Below are 25,729 nucleotides of genomic sequence, written 5' to 3'. Positions count from 1 at the left end.
AATTCCCACCTTTGGCAACGAGAATTCTCAGCCATGCTTTTCACAGCAAGCAAATGCAGGGTATAAATTATGTTCTTTGACAAAAGGAAAGTTGTAACCAGAAATCTTTTTCACAGAATTACAGAACTTGACAGGACACTAAATTCAAGAGTCTTGCTTTTTAAACTCAAGATGATCTAAAAGTTACGAATATGCTATGTTCTTTGGTTAACTCATTCCCCTTGAAAAGGCGTGATGTGCAAGAAAGAAGAGATGATAATTCCTCAGGTGTTGAAAATCCGAACCCTTGCCATCTTACTCTACCGAATTTGTCAAGAAGGAAAATATACCTGTAGGTTGAGAACATTAAGAGAGCATAATTTTATAGCAGGCCACAACACAAAGCTTCTACACCCAGTGAGAAGGTTTAGTATTTTAAGTTCTTTTCTGATGCAATAATGGTCACCGAATGAATAAACAATCTGCCTCTGGAGCACATTCTTCCCTCCATCATCAGATTTCCTCATTGTCTGTAGAAGTATCCTCTTAATTGGACTCAAACATAAGAACCAAGAGTCTATAAAGGAGACCTAAAAGTAGTGAAGACTTGATTATTAAGAATTTGACTCATATAAGTTCTAAGAATAAGCTGAATGATTTCACTGGGAGCATGATTCTTGCCATATCCTCCTCTTAAGAAATATTCCCAAGAATGCTTAAGTCACACATAACTCCAAGCAATTTATTACGAGTTAAATAGGGACCATAATCTACCATGAATTTGTCACTTCGCTCCATAGCATTCCTCAAATTACTAAAATTTCATGTACATAAAAAGTGTTCGTAATTATTGGCTAAGGGCTTAAAGCCAGCAAAAGAAAAGTAAGCAGATACAGCTAATGGGTTCCTATGAGGAAAAAGGTGATCCTAAAGCATCACTTACGGAGAAAGAAATTATATATAGATCATGATGCAAATGAAAGGAAGCCGGAGAAGTCAGAAATTGAAAACAAAATTAGCATCTTAGTGACAGCATTAACCAGGTGGCTTCTTCCCTAGAGAGGGATAGATAACAATGCTGTCTTTCATGATCAGTAATTTCTTTTCAAAATCACGAAGCGGAGAGAAAACGAAACAAAGCAACTATATATATAATTAAAGTGTTGGAAAGAAGATTTGTTTTAGTTGCAACATGCTGGCTATTCTTGTGGAATTTTTATTCTCTGGTGTGGAGGCTATCTAGCCACAAATCAAACCTAGCAGTCAAAAGGCAACAACCAAATGAAAATTGAAACTTGAATTGTACCAGGGATCACTCTAATTATATACCAGGGCACTGCAACTATCACATCTCTTCAATAAATAGTAATCGAACAATTTCTTTTCTAGCAACAACTCAAACCTAGCAGTCAAAAGGAAACCAGTTAATTAGAGAGACTAAGCCTTATTATGTTTCTACATTCCAAATGAAAATTGAAACTTGAACTGTAACCAAGTATCAGTCAATAGAAGGGCCTTGCAACTATCACGTCTATACACTATATAGTAATGGATCACATTATTTTCTCACGACTACGTATATAATTATTCTGTTATAGATATTACTATTATACTCATATTCTACACTAATTTATTACAAATTAAAAGTAACATAAATGTTTACTAAAACTCATAAAAATTACTGCAAAAATAATTCTTCTAAGAAAAATCTTGCTTCGTAAATCAACATTCAAACCTTCCTTCAAGGCTTTGCTCATTAAATGTAGGAAGCTTGAATACTTTATTTCATTCTACCAAGCAGAGACTTGCTAATATTTAATATCTTCAACAAGAAGCTACTATTTAATATCTTCAACAAGAATAAATATTTTATTACATGAAAATAGAAATGAAACTCAACGCTGATAGTGTAAATAATGAATTGAAACAATATTCACAAACAGCATTCTGCAAAGTTGATTGACAACATACTTGAGAAATCGCCAAATCAGAACCCATAAAAGAAATCCAAGCAGTAAAGCAACTGGATGAAGGTGCAATCAAGGGGGCTCCACCACTCAATCAAATTTCAGGACAGCATCAATGAAGATAGCAGAAACAAAGTCCTTTGTCTTCGAGAAACAATATAAAGAACTAGTCCTACCCCAGCTTGCATACCAAGAATGACCCCAATCTTCCTCTGAACTCTGCACATTCTGTAATATCATGTACATAGCATATTGAAGTCACAGAATAGAAGAAATACAAGAAATTAACATACAATTTTTGGTTCATTATTAGGTTCAAATTCAAACTTACCAATAGTTACTTAGCATATGCCAATTTATTACGACAGTGTCTGGAGATTGCTGCAGTTAAATTAAAAACATGAAGTTAAAACCAAACAAATTTCATACCATGTCAGGAACAAAAAAATTGATCGCACCAATCTTGGGTTTCAGCAAGTTATAGATTAAATTGTGATCATCAAAATATGATATATGTTATACCCTCAATTATATCCTTATCACTTTAGAAAAAATCCAGAAACGAATGGTTCATGAGTAAGGTTAACTCACCAGTAAAATGCTCTGGTGTAAACCTATAAGCAAAGGTAACTCTTGCTTATGGATTAGATTATCACATATAGGAGCAGAGTGTAACTCCAGGAGCACAATCAAGTTACTTAGACATGTAATGGCCATGATAGTCCAAGGGAAAGTCATGAGTCGATAGAGTACAAGTGTGTGCTCAGAAAATAAAATCTAGCGCATTAAAGAGAAAATCCTTATTAGATCATGAATCAAGAAAAAAGAGGATATTTCCTAAACGAGTCCTATATAAATAATAGGATTCTGAATTATTTTTGGATTCCTTACCTAATGGATACCATATCAAAGGTGACTGGCAATCTCCTCTGAAGACCACACTCAAAGGACAGCAGAGATTTTCTCTAAGATGACATTACCAAGCTCTAAGCGGCCGTTTACGATGGAAGCACGTGTTCTCACCCTACATAGAAAAACTACCATCAACAATATATTTGTACAATTGTGTAAAATGAAATTACACATCAAAATTTCACGAGATACCTGAAGAGTCAGAAATACAATGAATTTTCTGGATACTAAATAGCTAGGGTCGTTGTGAGATTGATCTTGAAAATCCCAGTGATTTATGTTTTAGAAATTGGTTCATGAGAGTCAGTTATTAATTGGAGAATGAGACAAAAGAGAGAAAATTAATATTATAGAATAAAGACAACCAAGGCTAGCTAAAATCGCAGTACCTAGGCAAGTAGGTCTTAGCTCTATTAAGCATTCAAAGGATTTAACTCTATTAACTTTAATAAAGCTAAAATTAGATTTCATCAATAGGCATTTATAATTAGCCAATATATATTACACTATGATTTTAATAGTTAATACTGTATCGCCAAATAAAAATATTATTGCCAAAAGAGAAACTCAACCAAATACTCTTGCCACAAAATTAAAAAGAAATTGCCAACTCCTCATAAGCCTCAGAAGCTACACTACTCAAGCTCAGAAGAAAAACTCAAGAGCAGAGTACTCTTGCCAACCCCAGAATTTCTGATCTGTAAAATTAATCATCATTTCTCATTTTCACGGACTGCCTTGCAATTTGATAGGTAATAGGATAAATTTAACCATTTATATATTTTACCTCTATTATTATCCTTTTCAGATTGATGACCATAAAATAACATGTACTAGCTAGTATAACTGATAATTGTATAAATTTTATATGTTAAAATCACCTTGAGTTTCTTTAGGAAGCAACACAACACTAATGGATCACTTCAAAATCAACTCCCCCAAATGCAAATATACATTGGGGCTCAGATTGCTTAAATAACTTTAAAGCTTCCCTTGTGTTGGACCACTGCTCCTGATGTATCCTCTGCTGCATAAACTACAAGATTCATATTTAAGTATAAAGCAAGTAATAATACCTCTAATTTAGATAGTAAGACTTTATAAAGCAAATAAATCACAACAAAAATACCTGACAGTTACTTGCATCAGTCCTGTTGCAATACAACAATGAGCCACCATATTTCCTCTCGACTTATTTTTTGGCTGTAGAGAATTCACTCAAAATAATTTCAAGAGACCAAACTTATTCAGTAGACATAGTCAAAACTTTTCACTCATGTATATGGAAAGGAAAAAAAATATATATATAATAAAAAAAAGAAACAACCAATCAGTGTATAACTTTGTGCGGACATCAGAAAGCAGGCAAGCTTTTGATATAAAAAAGACATTTTGATGTGGTGTATCATGTGTAACCACCAAAAACCATATCTTGTTCTAATGTTAATATTTCCGTTCTGGAGTTTTTAAGCTGGCATTTCGTGCAACATAGGTTCAAAGCAACCCAATAATAATTCTGTCCCAAGTTTACATCATGCTTTCAATAGGGTCAAAAATTGAAGGCAGCATAGGTCAAAGTGCCTAATGTATCTCTGTACAACTATATTATGCATCCATAATAAAGAAGAGTGAGTTGCACAACTCACATGAGCAAATTTACAGAGCACATTCAGAAATACAGATGTGACATGTGGAAGAACACTGAAAGACGAATTCCTTATGAATCATTGCATCTAAGAATTGCATTATTCAAGAACAAGCAGCCAATATTTTTTTAGGAGGTTTTACTCTAGTTTCCCAGAAAAATTGTCTAAGAAGCTAAATAATATATCTAAGAATTCCGATTAACTTTGGAAAAAGCTTGCAGAATATGTCACAGTTTAATTTTCAGATAAATTGAGAAAAAACTATACATGGACAGTATAATATCTATTTTTCTTTAAGTGAACTAAGTCGGAAAAATTAGCTAATCATAAATTCTTATTTACAACCTCTTGGTAGCAAATAAATTAGGAGAAAGTACAACTACAATTGTGATCAAAATTACCTGTCTTCTTCACATGTAACTTGCGTAGGAGAGAAACCATTATCGAATATTACTGAACCACTCAAACAACTTTTTATGCTCCAAAATGGGATGATAAGATAAAGAGCTAGTTTTCCCTGAATTCCCACTCTCACTCCTTCCACTTTCTTGGTCTTAAAAGAAACTGACATAGGACTACTTGAACCCTCATCATCTTCACCAATATCAAAACAACCTCTACACCAATAAAGGGAAAAAATAATTACAATGAAGAAAATGCTGTCTTTTTTTCTAATTTGCATTTATATTACACAAATGCATAAGAAAAGTAATGATTAGAAAATAAGAAGAATGGATTGGGGAAAAAAAGTTTCTTAAGTCAGCATTTGTTTTTCATTCAACTCAATTTTACAAACAATTTCAAACTGAAAATTTCTGGAAAATACATTCCGCTACCCTGGGAGACACTTAATGATATTGATGAAAAGATGAGACAGAAATAATCCTTACTTAAGTTCTTGCAATGATTTGATAGGAAATGAAGCAAATGAACTCTCCAAATCATGAAGCTCCTTGAAGCCATCCTAAAACAGGCAAAAGGAAAATGAGGAAATATGATGAATATTTAAGGAAAAAAAATCTAGAAAATACTACCTCCTGACTTAGAGCACAGTTGAGTGGTTAGACCTCTGTGGGGATAGCCTTCCTGCTGGAACCCCAATCTTAGTTGTCTCTTTGCCTCCCACTTCCATTTGGATCTTATCCATTTGCTGTATATCATCATCCTGAATATGCAGGCAACACAGTACTTTTGATATTGTCAAAACAAGAAACGTATATATAAATATATAAATTCAATGTATAGCTTTGTGCAGACGGCAGGCTTTTGATACAAAGAAAACATTTTGATATGGTGTATTATGTGTCACCACCAAAAACCAAATCTTATTCTAATTTTAACATTTGTGTCCTAGAATTTTTAAGCTGGCATTTAGCACAACATAGGTTCAAAGCAATCCAAAAATAATTAAGTACAACTTTAAATGATTCTTTCTACAGGGTATAAAATTGAAGGCGGCATATAGGTCAAAAGGTTTAATGTGTCTCCATACAACTATATATGAATCTACATGAGCAAATTTACAGAGCCCATTCAAAAATAAAGATGTGCAATATGGAAGAACACTGAAAGACTAATTCCTTTTGAATAATTGAATCTAAGAATTGCATTATTTGAACAAGTAGCATGCGATAACTTTTAGGTGCTTTTACTCTAATATTTCCAGAATAATTATAAGCTAAACAATATATCTAAGAATTCAGATCAACTTCCGAAAAAGCAAGCAGAACATGTCAAAATTTAATTCAGGTAAACTGAGAAAAGTTATATAGTATACATTGAACAGTATAATAGCTATTTTTTTATAACTGAACAAAGAAGGAAGAAATAACCAAATCATAAATTCATATTTACAGTAGCCAAAAAAAATAAAAAAAATAAAAAAGAGGGAGAAAATATAGCTACAATTACAATCAAGATTACCTGTCCCCTTCACATGTAACTTTTTTAAGAGAAAAAGCATTAACGAGTATTAGTGAATCACACAAAAACTTTTTATCCTCAGAAATGGCATGGTGTGGTAAAGAGATAGTTTTCCCTGAATTCTCACCGTCACTCCTTCCAGTTCCTTGGTCGAAGGCCCCTGGTAAGTCTTTGTAAGAAACTGTTGCTCAGTATCTAATTGAGCAGTAACCTTTCAACGAGGACTAGTTGTACCCTCATCATCCTTAGCAATATCAAAACTACTCTGCATCAATAAAGGGAAGAAAATAATTACAGGTTTTTCTCGTTTGCAATTTTATTTCACAAATGCATAACAATAGTAATGATTAGAAAGTAACAAAAATGAATAGGGAAACAAAAGTTTCTTGAGTCAGCATTTGTTTTTCCATTCCACTAAATTCACAAACAATTTCAAACTGAAAATTTCCGGAAAATACATTCCACTACCCTGGAAGACAGTTAATGATATTGATGAAGTTGTTAGCAACTGAAGAAATGAACTCTCCAAATCATGAAGCTTGTTGAAGCCATCCTGAAATAAAAAAAAAAAAAAAAAAAAAAAAAAAAAGAAAAAAAAAGAAACCTAAGGAAAAAAAAAAAAAAAAAAAAAAAAAAAAAAAAAAAAAAAAAAAAAAAAAAAAAAAATCTAAAAAGTACATTAGCTCATACGTCCTGACTTGGAACAGCACTAGAATGGTTACCCTTCTCTGGGGATAGCCTTTCTGCTGGAATCCCAACACAATCGTAGCTGTCTCGTTGCCTCCCACTCCCATTTGGATCTTGTTCATTTGTATATCATCATCCTGAATATGCAGGCAACAACAGTAGCTCTGATATAGTCAAAAGCAAGAATGCAAGTTTTACACCAATGAATCAGTAAGGAAATAAATCAGACATTAATTTGGTCATCAAACTTTATCAAGGAATATAAATAAAGTAAAAGTAGGCACCCATGTCTTACACTAGAATTGAAAAACTTAATCCCCATTCAGAGCCTTATTTAACAAATAAAATGAAATTGGTGATCCATTCTGTCTTGGAGTGCAAAGAAATAATTTTGTTTTCTTAAGTAATTTCAATTCATGTCATAATTATATGAATTTAATTAAGAAATCTTCCAGTAACATTGTATTGAAATAAAAATGCATCTCTTTCAAACATTTTATCAAACAACTCTGCAACATCACTTAACTTGATCAATCAAAAACATCTACAGGTCTTATATACAAAAATGTCAAACATCAAACTGAAGTTTCAGTTAATGTAATTATCAAAGTCACAAGCAAACGAAGCTTGAGTTCTAAAACACGAATATCAAACCTCGATTACACAAAGCATTCACTCTTAAAATCTAGTTTAAAAGTCGAGCAGAATGATTTTGCTTACCTGCCGCTTGTCACAGAGAGTGCTAGAATCAGTGACGCCGGTGACGGTGGCTCCGTGGCTTGTGACATCGTTAGCTAGAAACACTAGTGCCGCTTGAGCTGGCCTCTTGTGACTGCAGCAGTGGAGAGTTGAACAAGATGAAATGTGGCGGCTTTTAGCGTAATAAAGATACAGGGTGGGTTTTATTTAATTTAACACATATTTATTAAGGGGAACTGGAATTTTTAATTAATATATATTTATATTATTATCAATATCAATTCAACAGTGTTTATAATTTAGTCTAATTATACATCAAATATGGAACAGTATTATCAATTATACAATCATATCTAATCTACTCCAGTGTAATACATCAAATATGGAACAGTATTATCAATTATACAATGATATCTAATCTACTCCAGTGTAATAGTAATAAAGACATATATACCGATATTAATAGCAAAGGTGGTAAAAAAAATAAAAAGATTTTGTAAATGAGTATGTACCATCTTTGTAAACATTTGTTGGATGGTGGAATTTAGATCATCCTTCCAAACATATTCTTCACTCATTTCTTCTCTTTTCACCTTGTTTAACTTGGGTGTGCATAAACTTCCTTGAGTAAAGATCTCCAATTTTGGACATTCACTCACAGTTACTTGTTCCAAGCATGGGAATTTGAAGCCACAAGTTGCTGAGCAGAAGCATGTGAGGCTTGATAAATAAAGAAGGTTCAAAGTTTTCAATTGGCAAAAAACGATCTCTTCTTCCATCTCGTTAAATTCACCTACTATTACTTCTTTCAATAACCCGCATCCTCCTATTGACATTTCTGTGAGTTGGACAAGAGATTTGACAGTTGAGCATGTAAATATGTTTATCAATTCATTGGAATCAAATACATCAAGAGTTGTAAGATTTGTGAAAGATACTGAGGATGTCCATAAATGTGTCAAATCATGACATTCCCATATTCCCAGGTCTCTAAGATGTGGAAGAAATGGATCCACTTGAGAATCTTCTTTCGTTGCGTCTCTTTCATATAAGAATAGCTCTTTGGACCTAATATTACGTAGAGTAAGGATTTCCAAATTGTATAACCTTTTGAGGAAGCCATAGAAAAATGGAATTGACTCATCATTTAATTCACGCAAACAAAGCTCTTTTAGTTTGCAGAATCCCTCCAATGGTCTTTTAGTTTGCAGTCTAAAGGCATCGACATTTAAAGACAATGATTCCAAATTGGGCATGACCTGTAAGTCAAAATGGATGAACAAGCAAGAAGGTTTTAATGAGCATATGGTAAACACATATAATAACATTTTTACATACGGTATCAATGTCATGTTATTGACCAACAAGAAGTCAGTTCTTTTGATTAATTTTTAGGAAACCATAAGCAAGCAAAACTATCTGACCTAATTTTTTTTGTTTTTTTTTTAAATGGAACTAATTGTATTAGGAAGAGACAAATTTGAAAAAGGAGCTTGTAATCAGTACAAAATCAGTGAAACTTTTAACTTCCCCAATTAATTAAATTAATTATATGTTTTAAATAAATATACTTTTAAAAAAAAATAAAAAATACATAAGTTAACAAAAATGAACTTCTTAATTCACAAAAATCAATGATATCTAAGAATGAAACAAGACCAACCAATTAGTTTACTGCCATTTATTTTGAAAAGAGAAAAAACTTCAGTCGATGACTGTCTTTTACTAGCAAGAACATTATTTAAAGGAATATGGAAATAATTAGTAGCAATACCATAGAATTTGTATCATGAACATGTCATATTAATCTAAACGATTATTTTACATTTTATAAAAAGTATAGATAAATTCATACCTTTCCAGACAAATCAAGGGAAGGGCCCCCCTCTACTTCTTCATTGGCAACAATTTCCTCCAACTCACAAGAGTATATCCTCAACTCTTTAAGTTTCACTAGACCAGTAGCTGTGGAAACTGGAAACAGACTTTTCATACTCCAACACTTCTTAACATGTAACGATTCTAGATTGTGAAAGGTAAGAAGTCCTTGACTATTATTAGATGGAACAATAGCCATTAATTTTTCACAAAATTTGATTGTCACTTGTTTCAGTTTGCCAAAGGAATCTGCATGGAGTTGGTTGTGCCATATCAAGTGTAACTTATCCAGGTGTGAGAGAAACATCTCCTCTAAGCTTGGAAAAACAACCTACAATAAACATCTCGAGGTAAGCTTTCCGAAATATATTGGAAATAATAATTTTAATGTAATTAAATTCAACAAAAGAATTTTGTCTTCTTAAAAACCACTAAAAAAAAGTATACTATTTTCAACTATGCATGATAATTGAATTTCTAGTAACTGTGGATGATGATAATAACATAGATTATTATAAAGATAATAAAATTAAAACAGTGATGAAAAAGTTTCAATGATACAAACCTTTTCACTAAGAAGGGGCACAATATGGTCAGATTGGTGTTTTATATCAGCAAAAACAAATGTCTCAATCTGTGGACACTTGGCTACTGTAATATCTTTCAAGGCAAGACATTCCAAAGTATTCATTCCTGAATAGAAGCTTGTCAAGTTTGGCAATGACTCAAGAATAATAGAGTTCAATCGGGGTACCATAATTTTCTCAATGTCTGCTTCCTTTTCTTCTTCTTTCGAGATAATTTCTTCTATCAAAGCACAATTTTTTACTTCTATCTCTTCTAGTTGAGCAAGACCCAAAATGATAGATGGAGTAAATATACATCTCAAGCTACAAGAATTGTGAACTTTAAAGGATTTCAGGTTGTTGAAGGCCAAAACTTCTTGATGACTTTTCTTCAATGTATGTCCATCAACATTTAATTGTCCTTCCATATCAAACACTTCTTTCAGTGAATCACAACTTCTTATTTCCAATTTTTCAAGATTTTTTAAGTTGCACAACACATGGAATGGAATAGCAGTTGATGTGTCCAAGCACATGTCCAAAACCAACAACTTTAAACTGTAGAATAAGCTGGTAGGAACTTCGGCATCCCAAAATCTTTCTTTTAATGTAGGGAATTCAGAGAGCTTTAGATGTTCTAAATTGGAAAAACCAATCTATAAAACACAAAATATTTGGTTAAAACCATTTACAAGTGGCCAAAGATATAAAAAATTAAAAATAAATTATTTCAAGCATAACAATGTGGATTGATATCAAAAAGTCACTGAGATTTTAACATGGGCAGTTGCTATATTCTTAACAAAAGGTTTCCTCCTTGTACTATTGTTCTTTGTTATAAAACATTGACTATGGGTAATTTTAAGATTAGTTCCTAAGGACAAATAATGGCAAGGACACGAGAAGACAATTCTTTTATCATACTAATATGTCTTTTTTTAACAAAACGAAAAAGAAAACACACTTTCCAATAAATAGTAATAGGAATGTTATATTTTAATGATGTTTATGTACCGAATAATTAAAATCACCCAAAACTTGTGCACAAAATACGTCGAACAATTTAACAATAATTTTTTGCTATTTAATAGGCATGAAAAATTATATCCACTTCTATAAAATGCAAAAGGAAATAATAACTGTATAAGGTAAAAAAAAAAAAAAAAAAAATGATCTTATCTTCACAATTTTTCACAAGAAAAAAAATATATATGATTTTGTTTCTTAGTTTTTATTTTCTCATTTGGTTAGGTTTTATATATATTGTTTAGTTATAAGTAGTTCTAATACTTTTAACATTTGCATTACAGCCTTTGCACCTCATATTTTGGCATTGTCGTTGTATTCTTACTCATTTTTAAATAATAAAATAATGACAATAAAAATATTAGTGATGTTGGTCATATATATATAATCATATTAATAGCAACAATGCAAAAGGAAAAAAAAAAAAAAAAAGTTTGGAATGAGTAAGTACCATATTCGTAAACATCTGATGGATAGTGGAATTAAGGTCATCATTCCACAAATATTCTTCATCAATCTTCTTTGTTAGTTGCACTCTCTTTAATTTTGGTGTGCTTAAGCCTCCTCGGGAAAAGATCTTCAAATTGGGGCATTGACTAACAATTACTTGTTCTAAGCATGGGAATTCAAAAGCACAATTGGCCGAGCTGAAGCTTGTGAGGCTTGTTAAACAATGAAGCTCCAGAATTTTCAATTGGCTGAAAAAAATATCTTCTTCCGTTGTCTCAACCTCAGTCACTATTACCTATGTCACTAACTTGCATTCAGTTATTCTGATTGTTGTGAGATGGACAAGAGCTCTCGCTATTGAGCATGCTAGTATATTTGCCAATCCATTACAACAATGGACTTCCAAATTCTGAATGTTTTTGAAGGAAATTGTGGAGGATGACATTAAATATGTCAAACGATGACATCTCCATATTTTCAGAGTTTGAAGATTTTGAAGAAATGTGTCCACTTGGGAATCTTTTTTCCATAAATATCCTTCACATGGGAATAGTTCTTCTAAAGTACAATTATATAGACAGAGTGAATCCAGATGGTACAATTTTTGAAGAACACCAAACCAAAATGCTGCGGACTTCTTATCAAGGTAAGCCAATGTAAGAAATTTAAGATTCGAAAAGCTTCTAGCTGGAATGCGATCAAGGCACCTGGATGTAATGTTATCACCATTTAAACACAAGTTTTCCAAATTGGGTATCACCTGAAAATCAATGAACAAGCAAAAATATTCATTCATCAATTAATTCACGAGTCAGGTTTTTAAATTTAGAAGAAAGTTGCAATTCAGTTTATAACCATTTAACTTTCCAATTAATTATAGTAATTATATGTTTCAAAATTATATAATTCTAACATTCTAATTATAAACTACTTTAAAGTACAAAAATTATATAAATTAACAAAAATAGATATGTAGCTAAATCAATAAATTATGTCTTACTCTGAAACATGACTAGTCTGTTCCTATAAATTCATTCTTGATTTAAAGAGAAAAATGAAATAATAACAAAAAGAAAGAAATTTCATAAATTAACCTTGATGATTATGTTGCATTTTTTAGTTGCAATAGACGAAGTCATACCTTTTCAAATGAAAACATGGCAGGTTGGCTCTCTCCATCTAAAGCATATAATTTTGTCTTTCCACAATCATACACCACCAAACATTTTAGCATTGGCCACTCTATTGTATGCAAACCCAAGTAGAAATGTCTCAGTTCTGCTAAATTTTGAAGTTTGAGGAAGGTTAATTGAGGAAACAAAAATGTAGGGGTCCCATCTACTTCCTCCTTGGCAACAATTTCCTCCAGCCCACAAGAGGAAATCCAAAGCTCTTTAAGTTGCAAAAGACCAGTAGCTATGGAAACTGGAAACAAACTTTTCATATTCCAACAGCTCTCAACGATTAATGTTTCTAGATTGTGAAAGGTAAGAAGTCGTTGAGTAGAATTAGAACGAACAATAGTCAACAACTTTTCACAATTTTCGACTCTCACTTCTTTTAGATTGGAAAAGGAATATTTATGGAGTTGGTTGTGCCATATCAATTGCAAGTTATCCAAGTGTAAGAGCATCATCTTCTCCAAGCTTGGAAAAGCAACCTACAAAAAACATAAATTATCATAAAGATAATAAAATTAAAACAGTGATGAAAGAATTTCAATCACACAAACCTTTTCACTAAAAAGGGGCACAATATGGTCAGATTGGTGCTTTATATCAGCAAAAACAAATGTCTCAATCTGTGGACACTTGGCTACTATAATAGCTTTCAAGGCAGGACATTCCAAAGTGTTCATTCCTGAATAGAAGCTCCTCAAGTTAGGCAATGAATCAAGAATAATGAAGTTCAACTGGGTTATCATAATTTTCTCAATGTATGCTTCCTTTTCTTCTTCTTTCGAAATGATTTCTTCTATCAAAGCACAGTTTATTACTCTTATCTCTTTCAGTTGAGCAAGACCCAAAATGATAGATGGAGTAAATATATGTCTCAAGCTACAACAATTGTGAACTTCAAAGGATTTTAGGTTGTTCAAGTCCAAAACTTCTTGATGACTTTTCTTCAATGCATGTCCATCAACATTTGGTTGTCCTTCCATATCAAACACTTCTTTCAGTGAATCACAACTTCTTATTTCCAATCTTTCAAGATTTTTTAAGTTGCACAACACATGGAATGGAATAGCAGTTGACGTGTCCAAGCACATGTCCAAAACCAACAACTTTAAACTGTAGAATAAGCTGGCAGGAACTTCGGCATTCCAAAATCTTTCTTTTAATGTAGGGAATTCAGAGAGCTTTAGATGTTCTAAATTGGAAAAACCAACCTATCAAACAAAAAATATTTGGTTAAAACCATTCACAAGTGGCCAAAGATATAAAAAATTAAAAATAAATTATTTAAAGCATAACAATGTGGATTGACATCAAAAAGTCACTGAGATTTTAACATGGGCAGTTGCTAATTATTACAAATTTTATATTCTTAACAAAAGGTTTCCTCCTTGTACTATTGTTCTTTGTTATAAAACATTGACTAGGGTGACTTTAAGATTAGTTCCTAAGGACAAATAATGGCAAGGACACGAGAAGACAATTTTTTTATCATACTAATATGTCTTTTTTTAATAAAACGAAAAAGAAAACACACTTTCCAATAAATAGTAATAGGAATGTTATATTTTAATAATGTTTATGTACCGAATAATTAAAATCACCCAAAGCTTGTGCACAAAATACGTCGAACAATTTAACAATAATTTTTAGCTATTTAATAGGCATGAAAAATTATATCCACTTCTATAAAATGCAAAAGGAAATAATAACTGTAGAAGGTAAAAAAAAAAAAAAAAAATTATATTATCTTCACAATTTTTCACAAGAAAAAAATATATATGATTTTGTTTCTTAGTTTTTATTTTCTCATTTGGTTAGGTTTTATATATATTGTTTAGTTATAAGTAGTTCTAATACTTTTAACCTTTGCATTACAGGCTTTGGACCCAATCAAGTAAGACCTACAGTAGAAAACTAAAATTTTTTATTCTCAAGAAATTCTTTTGAATACGATATTGAATGAGTACGTTGATTATCAAACATGAAATCTCATTCGTTAATTTACAGAATAATCTTTCGATACCAAGTTGGTAAAAAAGATCCAAATAATATATGTATATATATATATATATATATATGAGATATATGGAATCTTGCAATTACAAATTTTTTAATTACAATAGTTGTGGAGGCCGGGATCATGGATTGTTGCAAGAAAAGGAGTTTGAGAATTTAACAGCCTAGTTATCGAAGATAATAGCTCTTGCACGTCATGATTTTGGCACTGTCGTTGTATTCTTACTAATTTTTAAATAATAAAATAATGACAATAAAAATATTAGTGATGATGGTCATATATATATATATAATCATATCAATAGTAACAATGCAAAAGAAAAAAAAGATTTGGAATGAGTAAGTACCATATTTGTAAACATCTGATAGATAGTGGAATTAAGGTCGTCATTCCACAAATATTCTTCGTCAATCTCCTTTGTTAGTCGTACTCTCTTTAATTTTGGTGTGCTTAAGCCTCCTCGGGAAAAGATCTTCAAATTGGGGCATTGACTAACAATCACTTGTTCTAAGCATGGGAATTCAAAAGCACAATTGGCCGAGCTGAAGCTTGCGAGGCTTGTTAAACAATGAAGCTCCAGAATTTTCAATTGGCTGAAAACAATCTCTTCTTCTGTTGTCTCTACTTCAGTGACTATTACCTCTGTCACTAACTTGCATTCTGTTATTCTGATTGTTGTGAGATGGACAAGAGCTCTCGCTGCTGAGCATGCTAATATATTTGCCAATCCATTACAATAATGGACTTCCAAATTCTGAATGTTTTTGAAGGAAATTGTGGAGGATGACATTAAATATGTCAAACGATGACATCTCCATATTTTCAGAGTTTGAAGATTTTGAAGAAATGTGTCCACTTGGGAATCTTTTTTCCATAAATATCCTTCACATGGGAATAGTTCTTCTAAAGTACAATCATATAGACAGAGTGAATCCAGATGGTACAATTTTTGAAGAACACCAAACCAAAATGCTACGGACTTCTTATCAAGGCAAGCCAAATTAAGAAATTTAAGTTTCGAAAAGCTTCTAGCTGGAATACGATCAAGGCACCTGGATGTAATGTAATCACCATTTAAACCCAAGGTTTCCAAATTGGGTGTCACCTGAAAATCAATGAATAAGCAAAAATATTCATTCATCAATTAATTCACGAGTCAGGTTTTTAAATTTAGAAGAAAGTTGCAATTCAGTTTATAACCATTTAACTTTCCAATTAATTATAGTAATTATATGTTTCAAAATTATATAATTCTAACATTCTAATTATAAACTACTTTAAAGTACAAAAATTATATAAATTAACAAAAATAGATATGTAGCTAAATCAATAAATTATGTCTTACTCTGAAACATGACTAGTCTGTTCCTATAAATTCATTCTTGATTTAAAGAGAAAAATGAAATAATAACAAAAAGAAAGAAATTTCATAAATTAACCTTGATGATTATGTTGCATTTTTTAGTTGCAATAGACGAAGTCATACCTTTTCAAATGAAAACATGGCAGGTTGGCTCTCTCCATCTAAAGCATATAATTTTGTCTTTCCACAATCATACACCACCAAACATTTTAGCATTGGCCACTCTATTGTATGCAAACCCAAGTAGAAATGTCTCAGTTCTGCTAAATTTTGAAGTTTGAGGAAGGTTAATTGAGGAAACAAAAATGTAGGGGTCCCATCTACTTCCTCCTTGGCAACAATTTCCTCCAGCCCACAAGAGGAAATCCAAAGCTCTTTAAGTTGCAAAAGACCAGTAGCTATGGAAACTGGAAACAAACTTTTCATATTCCAACAGTTCTCAATAATTAATGTTTCTAGATTGTGAAAGGTAAGAAGTCCTTGAGTAGAATTAGAAGGAACAGTAGTCCTTAATTTTTCGCAGAATTCGACTCTCACTTTTTTTAGTTTGGAAAAAGAATCTCCATAGAGTTGGCTGTGCCATATCAACTGCAAGTTATCCAAGTGAAAGAGCATCATCTTCTCCAAGCTTGGAAAAGCAACCTGCAAAAAAAAATCTCCTTATGTTAATGTTTTGGTACTGATAATGATACTAAAATAATATATAAAATAAAAACATATCAAACAAATTTTGTCTTTCTTTTAAAAGAAAAAGAGAAAACAAAAGAATTTATAAGTGAATTTCTACTAATTATTTGCAGATAATGGTGACATTAATAGCTATAAAGAATTTTAAAATTTTGAGGCCAATAGGCAACATAAAATTTCAATTATAAGAAATAGCTTTACCGTTTCATTGAAGAGGGGATTTATATCAGTAATATGTTTTTCCAAGCTCACTTCTTCAGGTTCCTTTCTTAGCATGTCTGGACCAAAAGATTTGTGGAAGAATGTCTTCAAATTAGAGCAACTCCCAATGTGAAGTTCATTCAAGGTGGGGAACTCAATTGAATTTCCGGTGCCAAATCTTGTGAGTTTTGGAAGACCCTCAAGCTTTAGGTAGAATAGTTTTGGAAAACTTATGAAATCAATTATCTTATCTTCTCCTTCTAAACCTTCTGAGTCAAATATTACTGCTTCCATGGACTTACAGTTGCATATCACAAGCTTTTGGAGTTGCACGAGACTTTTGACCATAGAGGATGAAAACATAAACTTCAAACCATTACACTCTTCCACAATTAAGCTTTTTAAGCATTGAATATAGGAAGACATTGGTTCAGGTTGATCAACCCATATGTTCTCAATATTAATCGATGATAGTTTCAGGTTCTCCAATCTTGGCAACACAACCTACAGAAACAAATCTCATTTCCTAAATAACGTAGAAACTAATTAAAGAACAGCTCATTTTATAGTAAAATAAACAAAAAATGAAAAGAAAAGGCAAACCATACCTTCAACCCGAAACTTGTGAATTGTGGTAGGCATTGTAGTACTAGAGAGTGCAATTGTTTGAACTCAATCTTACAATTCCTTTCGTTTTCATCAACACGTTTTGCACTTTCTTGACCAAAAATCTCTTTTAGCTCCTTGCAATCAGTTACTTCGATTTCTTGTATCTGCGAGATGTTTGAAGCCATGGAGGAAGAGAAGAGATACCTTACCCTGTCACACTTTTCTACTTTTAAGATTCTTAATTTGCTGAAAGACTTTGCATCGACTAGGCCACAACATATTTTCTCCATAATACTTAGATTAATAAGAAGCAATGATTCTAAGATTGGAAAGGCATCATTCGAAGGATTGCACCCCATTGAGTTGACAATATACAAAACTTCAGAACTGTTTTTCACAGAGAGACGCTTTAATTGTGGGAAACCGTCTCCGTCAAGTTCCCAAAGTATATCCTTAACGCCATCTACCTGGTCTAGATAGAGATCTTTAGCTTTCTTCACCAAAATTTCAACCCCATATCTCAAATGAAGACTTCTATTGAACTTGAGTCTCAAAGTTCTCGGGCTTTCATATTCACAAGACCACTCACATGTATCTCCAATATGTACATTATACGTTTCTAAATTCCCAGGTACAAAGTTCTGTTGTATAATCTGCAGATTCGGTATATGTATCCATAAAGTGTTCAATTGAGACAATCTCTTCAACTCAGCAAGACTAGCGTTATTCCGTCCTTCAACTTCCCATCGATCAAAGCTATTATCTATACATAGCTCTTCTAATCGAGACAAGCTGGCTATGACATTTGGTGTGATTACTTTAAGCTTTGGACAATCGGTCAGTTGTAAGAACTTTAGTTGCGTCAATTGTCTAAAACTTTCAGGCAATTGTTCGAATTCACATTCATCAAAAACAAGAATCTCTAAATTTCTTAGCTCTCCTATCATTGCTATATCTCCTAAAGTGCAATCCTCCAGAGTCAATGTTTGAAGGTTTGTTAGACAAAGAAAGGATGAGGGTAGCGGTAATAAATGAACTTCAAGCAAACGTAGAACCTTGAGTTCCATCATCCCTTGAAAAAAATGGTTTACCCTTTCAGGAAGCCCATCAATGTCTCCATGACGCAAATAAATTGCAATAGAATCTTTGTACATTCCCTTCACCAACACTTCTTTAAAGCCATCGGCATCTTGAATATTAAACATACGTTTCTCTTTGGCAATTGATGCAACAACAACATGAGTGATGTCATGCATTTTGACTGTCTCATTATGGTTACCTTTCAACAACAAACACGAAGCTTCGAGATAATCAATCAGCGACTTGATTCTATTCTTTCTATCGTTAATCGTATAAACATCTTGAAACAAGCCCAACCCCATACCATATGCCAGAAGGTAAATGAAATATATATCACTACCCGCATCAGAAAGAGCACAAAGTAGAAGCAGTGATTTGGCTTCTTCACTATTCAACAATGCGTAACTCAATTCAATAGTTGAGTATAAAGTGTTATCCATTTCTGGAACACACCTTGGATTAGAATTTTCTAACTGACGTAACGCATCCCTCCAGACAGAATCACTCTTACCTTTCAAAGCATTTGCAATTGTTGTAATTGCAAGCGGTAAACCTGCACATTTTTCAATTATTTCAGCTGCTATATCACATTTATCTTTTAAATCACCAACAATGGTCCCAAACAAATTTCTTGCATCACCATCACCCAAAGGCTTAACAGATACATTCCTCTGAGTATTCATTTGTTTTAATACAACTTGTGTTCTAGCTGTTAACAATATTGTGCATCGCACTTGCTCATCGTCGCTTTCTTTCTTGTCTTGCTGGATGCTACCTTTATCATCATAGCTAAAAGGAATCCCAACAACCTTCAAGTCAAGCTTCTTCCAGATATTATCTACAATTACAAGGATTCTCTTGGCTTTCTTCAACCTATAACGTAATTGATCAGCTCTTCCAGATAGACTCTCCTGGTCTCTAAATACCATGCCCAATTGACCAGCAATGTCGGCTTGAATTTGTTTAAGATCCGGAATTTGTGTTACCTCAGCAAAGACCACCTCATCAAATAAATTATCTTCCTTTGCTTTCCAAGCGACTTTTCTGACCAGTGTGGTTTTGCCCACACCACCCATCCCGTACACTCCAATCATGTTAATAGTAGAATCCTTCAATGCCTCCATGATATCGTTGAAATTGGACTCTCTGGAGTGAAAATGCTCGTACTCCTCACCGACAAATATGGATTCCGTCCTCTGTAGAATAACGGGGTGGGAAACTCCACTGAATTTTCCTTTTTTCAAGAGCTTGGCTCCATCCTCTGCCACCTGCTCTGCATCCTTGCTGAGCCTGTATCGTTTCATCAAATTAGGACACAGCCCTCTGAAACAGCGCCTCTTTGCTTTATCTTCATCATCAACGAGCTTTACTTCACGTTCCATGAAACCTTCCATGCCCCTCAGCCAGTCTTTAACTTCATTGTAAATCTCTTCCCCTTGTCTTTCAGCAACGTCAACATCTGCTTCCACATCTCGTTTTCGACTTCTGACCTCTTTAACTTGTTCCTTTGCCTTCTCCATATACTTCTGGTACTTGAACACATAGGAAATCTTCCGACAAATGAAATCATACACAGTCTCTGTAACTTTTTCTGCAGCTTTGGAACCAGCAGCAGTAGCGATTTCAGCCATTACTTTTTTTTTTTTTTTTTTCTTTCTTTGTGGTTTAAACAAGGAAAGCCACTGACAAACGCTACTTAGGAGGACAAGAAAAAAGAAATACTGAAAAAAGAGATATACTAGAAATGTTTATGAGATCAAAAAATTTCTAAAACTAATGTTTAAAAAAAAAGAAGGCAGATACCAGAAATATGGGGAATAAAATCAAAAAAGGATTAAGAGAAGTTGAAAACAATGTTTGATACTGGATGTAAAGCAAAGCTAATAATATAACAGCAGAAACAAGCTGAAAAAGAAAACGATCGAAATAATAAGCAAGAAAGATGAGAAAAAGAAATACAGACAAGAGAACTACTAGAATATGACAAACAGTAAGATCAGAAAAGCCGAAACTAATGTGATTATGTGAAAAAGCTCGATGAACAAAAAATCTTTTTTTTTTTTTTTGGTTTGAAGATAGTTATGGATACTGGATAGAAAGCAAGGCTAACAAAATGAAAGAAAATTAATAATAGTTAAGAGTACTCAAAGGAATTGGTTTTGGAAGTTTAAGGAAATGGCACCTCAATCGCTATATCTGTGTAAAAGCTGCGTTCAAGGACCAGAGTGCTATGTTTGCTTTTCTTCTGGGTGAGTAAAGACCAACAAAGAAAGGATATACTGAACAGTAAACTTTTTTCCCACTCTCTTCTACCAAATATTTTATTTAATATATATTTTTCCTCTACATGTTTATTAAGATATCTAATGCATTTTTTTTTTAAAGAATATCATGTCATAAAATAATATTTAGTTTATTATTTAAGACTCAAGTATTTTTCTTTTAAACCACTCTTTCTATCTTAAAAATACAAATGTATAAAAAATCAACGCATAAATTACTCAACTTAAACTTTAAAACTAAACATTCTTCAAAAATGTTGGAATTTTACAATATAGACCAAATTAAAAAATTGATCAAAGAATCTTTTCTGCATATTTTTCGGATCATTGTCTGTCTAATGTTTTTGACCCATGTTTTCATACACACAAAAGACGCGTGACACATATCTGACCGTCAGCAGATTAGGCACAACACCTACAAAGGTTTAAAATTAAAATAACATAGACTAAGTGTAGTGCACTATCTTGGAAGACGGTAATGACATGTGAAGGCACTTAGGATTTCGAAATGACATCATTTATTTTATTGATTTCTCCTGTTAAGCATTTATAGATGTTTATAATATAGTTTAAAACTTATGAAAGCACACCGTTAAGCTTATTGAAATGTATATTATATGATAGTTGGACATGTGAAACTGCTTAGCATGCTATGTAAAAATAAAAAAAATAAAAAAAATAAGATACATGTGCAGTAACGTTAATTTCAAAATGATACATGTGCAATAAGGTTCCAACTTCCAAGTTGATATAGATTTCTGATGATCCACACATCCAAGTGTTTGAGATTGACACAAATTTGGAATTAATCAATTCATTCTTAAGCTAAAACATTTGAAGTGTCTGGTAAAACTTCTTTTGGAAAATATTAACATGTAAAGTTTATTATAAAATAACAATTTTTTTTTTTTTTTTTTTTTAAGAAAGTTTGAAAATTTACCCTAGAAAACTTATAAAAATTAGATTATTTTTCAAGTTGATTGTGTAGAAAAACACTGACTAATATACCCATGTATAATATTTCAAATTACAACATAATTTTATACTAAAAATTAATTAATTAATTAAATCAATTGTTAAATAATTTTTTAATAGAAATAATATACCCATGTATTCAAGGACCAGAGAGTTATGTTTGCTTTTCTTCTGGGTGAGTAAGGACCAACAAAGATTGGAAGAAAGGATATATTCAAACAGTCAAAACTTTTTTTCCACTCTCTTCTGCCAAATATTTTATATTAAAATAAAGAAAAATACTATGCTTACTCACGAGTTGTACTAACCACCTTATTATTTTTGTTAAAATTATACATGGTACCCATACTATATGTATAGTATCTGTACTATACGTTATATTTACAAAGGATAATAAGATGGTTAGTAAGATGGTGAGTAAGCATAGTATTACTCATAAAAGGAGGTGGCAAAGCCGATAATTCACTTTGAAAGAAATGGAATGCTTTCGAAATAGTCAAAAGTAGGTAGACAATTTAATCAGTCCTCTGTAAATGACTTGATACAATTCTCATCCATAATTAAAATACCCTGTATAGGATATAGTTTGAAATGATAAAAGAATATAGTGAGAAAACAGTCGGGTCAAATATAATTTCTCTTTAATAAAGTTGATTGTAAAAGACAAATAAAAAAAGGGCTGGGAAAACACACTGTCCCACCTACAAGATTTAGTAAATATTCCGTTCACAAGAAAAAAGAGTATAGTAGCCATCTGTAGATAGTTTGACAGTTTGTTTGGGACTCTTAAGTGTATTACTCAAAAGGTCTTAAATTTGTATCTTTACGACTACTAATAAGGGATAGTCACTAGGAGCTTACTTGGTCGTTAACTTTAAGATCTCGGGGGACTAGCTGAGGTACACGTAAGCTGGCCGAATACAAAAAAAAAAAAAAAAAAAAAATGAAGTCTCACTAAAAATTGCATTTGGAGTTAAAAGGACATAATTTTCATTTTCTTTCAAAAAGAAACAATTAACAGTGAAAAACTGTTAACTTTTAACATAGCTAAGGGTATTATTGTAAGTTTACAAAATAAAATTTGTAATTCAAATAATTTTAAAAATAATCCATAAAATTGTGTATGTATCAATTAAAAAAAATGATAAAAACTTCATGTATCTTAAGAATATAGAAAAACTTTTTAAGAAAATTGAAAAAAAAAATTAAAAAGTAGTCTAACAAATATTATTTGTGGGTGTAAATGGTATCAGAGCTTTCGAAGATGGGGGATCTAGTCCTGTTAACCTGTTGAAAGTTCTGTGGCATGAATAATGGTTCGAATGATGAAGTCTGTAAGAAAAAGACTTGTTTTCATTTGGATCATGGACTCGAGGTAAAACCGGAAATCGGTTTGTTAAATATTGTCATAGATAAGTTAGAGCTTTTGACCCAGAAGCTTGAAAACTTAGATAAGAGAGTGAATTATACGGTGTATGGTATATTTGCTCTAAACAAAGAATTAACCCATATCAGAAACCAGATTGAAAAGGTTAATTCTGCACTTCAAAAGATCAAAACACTGGAACGTGTTTTAACTATTTTACTAAGTCAGTAAAATAAGAGATGTCCCTGGTTTTAAGTGACATTGAGCAAGTGTGGCCTATTGAAGTATATACTGAACAAGAGGTTAAACGGGTTGTGTTAGACCTCTGTAACGGCAACCCAGATATTCGAGAAGAGTATCTAACTTGGCTAGGTGTAAAGCGACTTTTGGGCGTTATCCAAAAGGCTTTTAGTCAAGAGTGCACAAAGATTTTGTGTTTTATTTGTCGGATTTCAACCATTGAAGTTGCCGAGCTGGAACTTTGGAATAAGTGGTTGAAAAAAGCTGAGGCAGTAATTCTTTATTGGTACGGTGAATCCCAGTCGGATTCGAATCCTGAACCATATAAAGAGCCGGACTTTGCGATAGACTTAAGACCTGATTCAGATTGATCATGGGTGGTCAAGATGTTCTAGATCAGTTTACAGCTAGTCTGCAGGAAAAATACCCTAGATTACCTCTAGGATATGCACAATTCGTAGCTAAAGAAACCCAAGGTGATTGGGAAAAGGCAGAAAAACTCTTTATGAAAGGTGTAAAGGAATAAGACTTTGTTTCTAAGGTGGATGGAATATGGAAGGTTGATATTCCGGAAATTTCTATCTCAGATGCTGAACGAATCAGTATGTATTATGAGGAAGAAATGAAGAAACAAAGAAAAGGAGAAGAAACTGGAGAATCGAAAATTACTCCATGTCCTAAAAAGGTGGAGCTCGATGAGCTAATCTCAAGACTTAGGGAATCTAAGATGATCCACTTGAAGGAATTCGAAATCCTTTAAATTCTTTCGAAGGATTCCTTAAGGAAATCTCTAAACCCAAATATAAACCTACTTATCCCACAAGGATAAGGTCAGAATTTATACCTAGGGGAATACCTAGAATGGTGGAGATAGCTTCTAGTTGAAGTTTCCTAAACATCGATTGTATTACAAACGTGGCAGATGCAATCGAAGCATGGGAAACTGTTAACTGGGTTCATGTGTAAAATAAGAATTTTGGACTCAGTAATACTTACAGGTTTCTAAGATCTACTCTGCAAGGAGTTGCAGGAAGCTTTTGGAGAAGTTTGGAAGCTGGAACGGGTCTGTTAGATACTATAAGGGACTTGAAGAATGCAGAGGCTATTTTTGCACTCTTCAAGGATATGCTCTGTAGAGACTTTACTGGGATAACTATTACCAGTAGGAATCTTGCAAAAATAGTTGCCTTAGAAGCTTTGACAAAGCTTAGGCTTTGTGACATTTGTCTGTTTGAAAATTTCGTCTGTGAATATAGACGTTATTTTTATCAGTTGCCTGGTGGCACACAGGAAGTCATGAAGAATACTTTCTTTGCTAAGCTTCCCCAAGGATGGGATAAGGCAGCAAACGAGGAGTTTAAGCTTCTACTTGAAAAGAATCAGGTTGTTGATTCTTTGGGAGGTGGAATAAAAGCTGTCAGACAACTCGTACGAATAAGATGTTTGAACGCCAAGTTGAATAAAGAAGCAAAAAGGCTTGAGTTCAACAAATCTTGTTGTCAAAACTTTGATGGAGTGCCAGGACAATATGGCTGTGAGTCGAAGAATTCGACTAAACATCAAGGTTTGAAAAACCATATGAAATAGAAAGGATTGTTTGGTAAAAGGAACTTTAAGCCGAAACATTTTTGTAATATAGTAAAGAGACTTGTTACTAATAAACGGAATCTTCCGGATCATGGAAGGTTTATTAGACGAACAGGGAAATGTAAACTTAAGGCTAAGGAACGCGAAGCACGTAAGTTTTGCGCTACCTGCCCATTTGGCAAAAGCGCTAAAGATTGTAATTGTTGCTAGATTTGTGATGACAAAAATCATTTTGCAGATAAATGCCCTCACAAGGGTAAGAAAAATGCAGCAGTGAGATATTTGGAAATCAACGTGGAAAGCCAAACTTCTAAATTTGAGCTAGTTTGGGGATACGAAATTGATTCAGATGATGAGGTTTATGAATTAATTTCCAACTATTCTGAAGATTTAGATTCTTCAAAAGATGAC

General features: G+C 32.7%; 1 protein-coding gene and 2 long non-coding RNA genes across 4 annotated transcripts; all 3 read right to left on the bottom strand.

Moving 5' to 3' along the window:
- Positions 1-2,596: 2,596 nt before the first annotated feature.
- LOC116130465 lies at positions 2,597-4,065 on the bottom strand. 2 transcript variants are annotated; one of them, XR_004128055.1, is made up of 4 exons: positions 3,988-4,065; positions 3,740-3,885; positions 2,838-2,970; positions 2,597-2,723 (listed from the first exon to the last, which is right to left on the bottom strand). It is a non-coding gene; the product is annotated as an uncharacterized LOC116130465 (long non-coding RNA). The 2 variants fall into 2 exon arrangements; XR_004128056.1 differs by having other exon boundaries at positions 3,740-3,882; positions 3,988-4,048.
- Positions 4,066-4,991: 926 nt separating this feature from the next.
- Positions 4,992-5,605, bottom strand: LOC116130490. Its single transcript, XR_004128062.1, has 3 exons — positions 5,539-5,605; positions 5,395-5,468; positions 4,992-5,121 (listed from the first exon to the last, which is right to left on the bottom strand). It is a non-coding gene; the product is annotated as an uncharacterized LOC116130490 (long non-coding RNA).
- Positions 5,606-8,464: 2,859 nt separating this feature from the next.
- Positions 8,465-20,499, bottom strand: LOC116130617. The gene is made up of 11 exons (XM_031416346.1): positions 17,788-20,499; positions 17,180-17,683; positions 16,415-16,933; positions 15,275-16,033; positions 13,466-14,122; positions 12,875-13,393; positions 12,347-12,493; positions 10,257-10,913; positions 9,669-10,022; positions 8,617-9,072; positions 8,465-8,533 (listed from the first exon to the last, which is right to left on the bottom strand). Exons 1-11 carry the CDS (start codon positions 20,497-20,499, stop codon positions 8,465-8,467), a joined length of 7,353 nt encoding a protein of 2,450 aa, XP_031272206.1.
- Positions 20,500-25,729: the final 5,230 nt, after the last annotated feature.

Source organism: Pistacia vera, unplaced genomic scaffold, assembly GCF_008641045.1.
Source record: "Pistacia vera cultivar Batoury unplaced genomic scaffold, PisVer_v2 Contig1060, whole genome shotgun sequence".
Classification (NCBI taxonomy): Eukaryota; Viridiplantae; Streptophyta; class Magnoliopsida; order Sapindales; family Anacardiaceae; genus Pistacia; species Pistacia vera.
This window is presented reverse-complemented; position numbering and strand designations above follow the sequence as displayed.

Excerpts from the sequence above, each read along its gene's own strand:
- LOC116130617 (XM_031416346.1), bottom strand. The coding sequence starts at position 20,499 with ATGGCTGAAATCGCTACTGCTGCTGGTTCCAAAGCTGCAGAAAAAGTT. Across the intron at positions 16,934-17,179 it reads ATCCCCTCTTCAATGAAACG|GTTGCTTTTCCAAGCTTGGA; the intron begins GTAAAGCTATTT and ends TTTTTTTTGCAG. Across the intron at positions 9,073-9,668 it reads CCCTTGATTTGTCTGGAAAG|GTCATGCCCAATTTGGAATC; the intron begins GTATGAATTTAT and ends TTTGACTTACAG.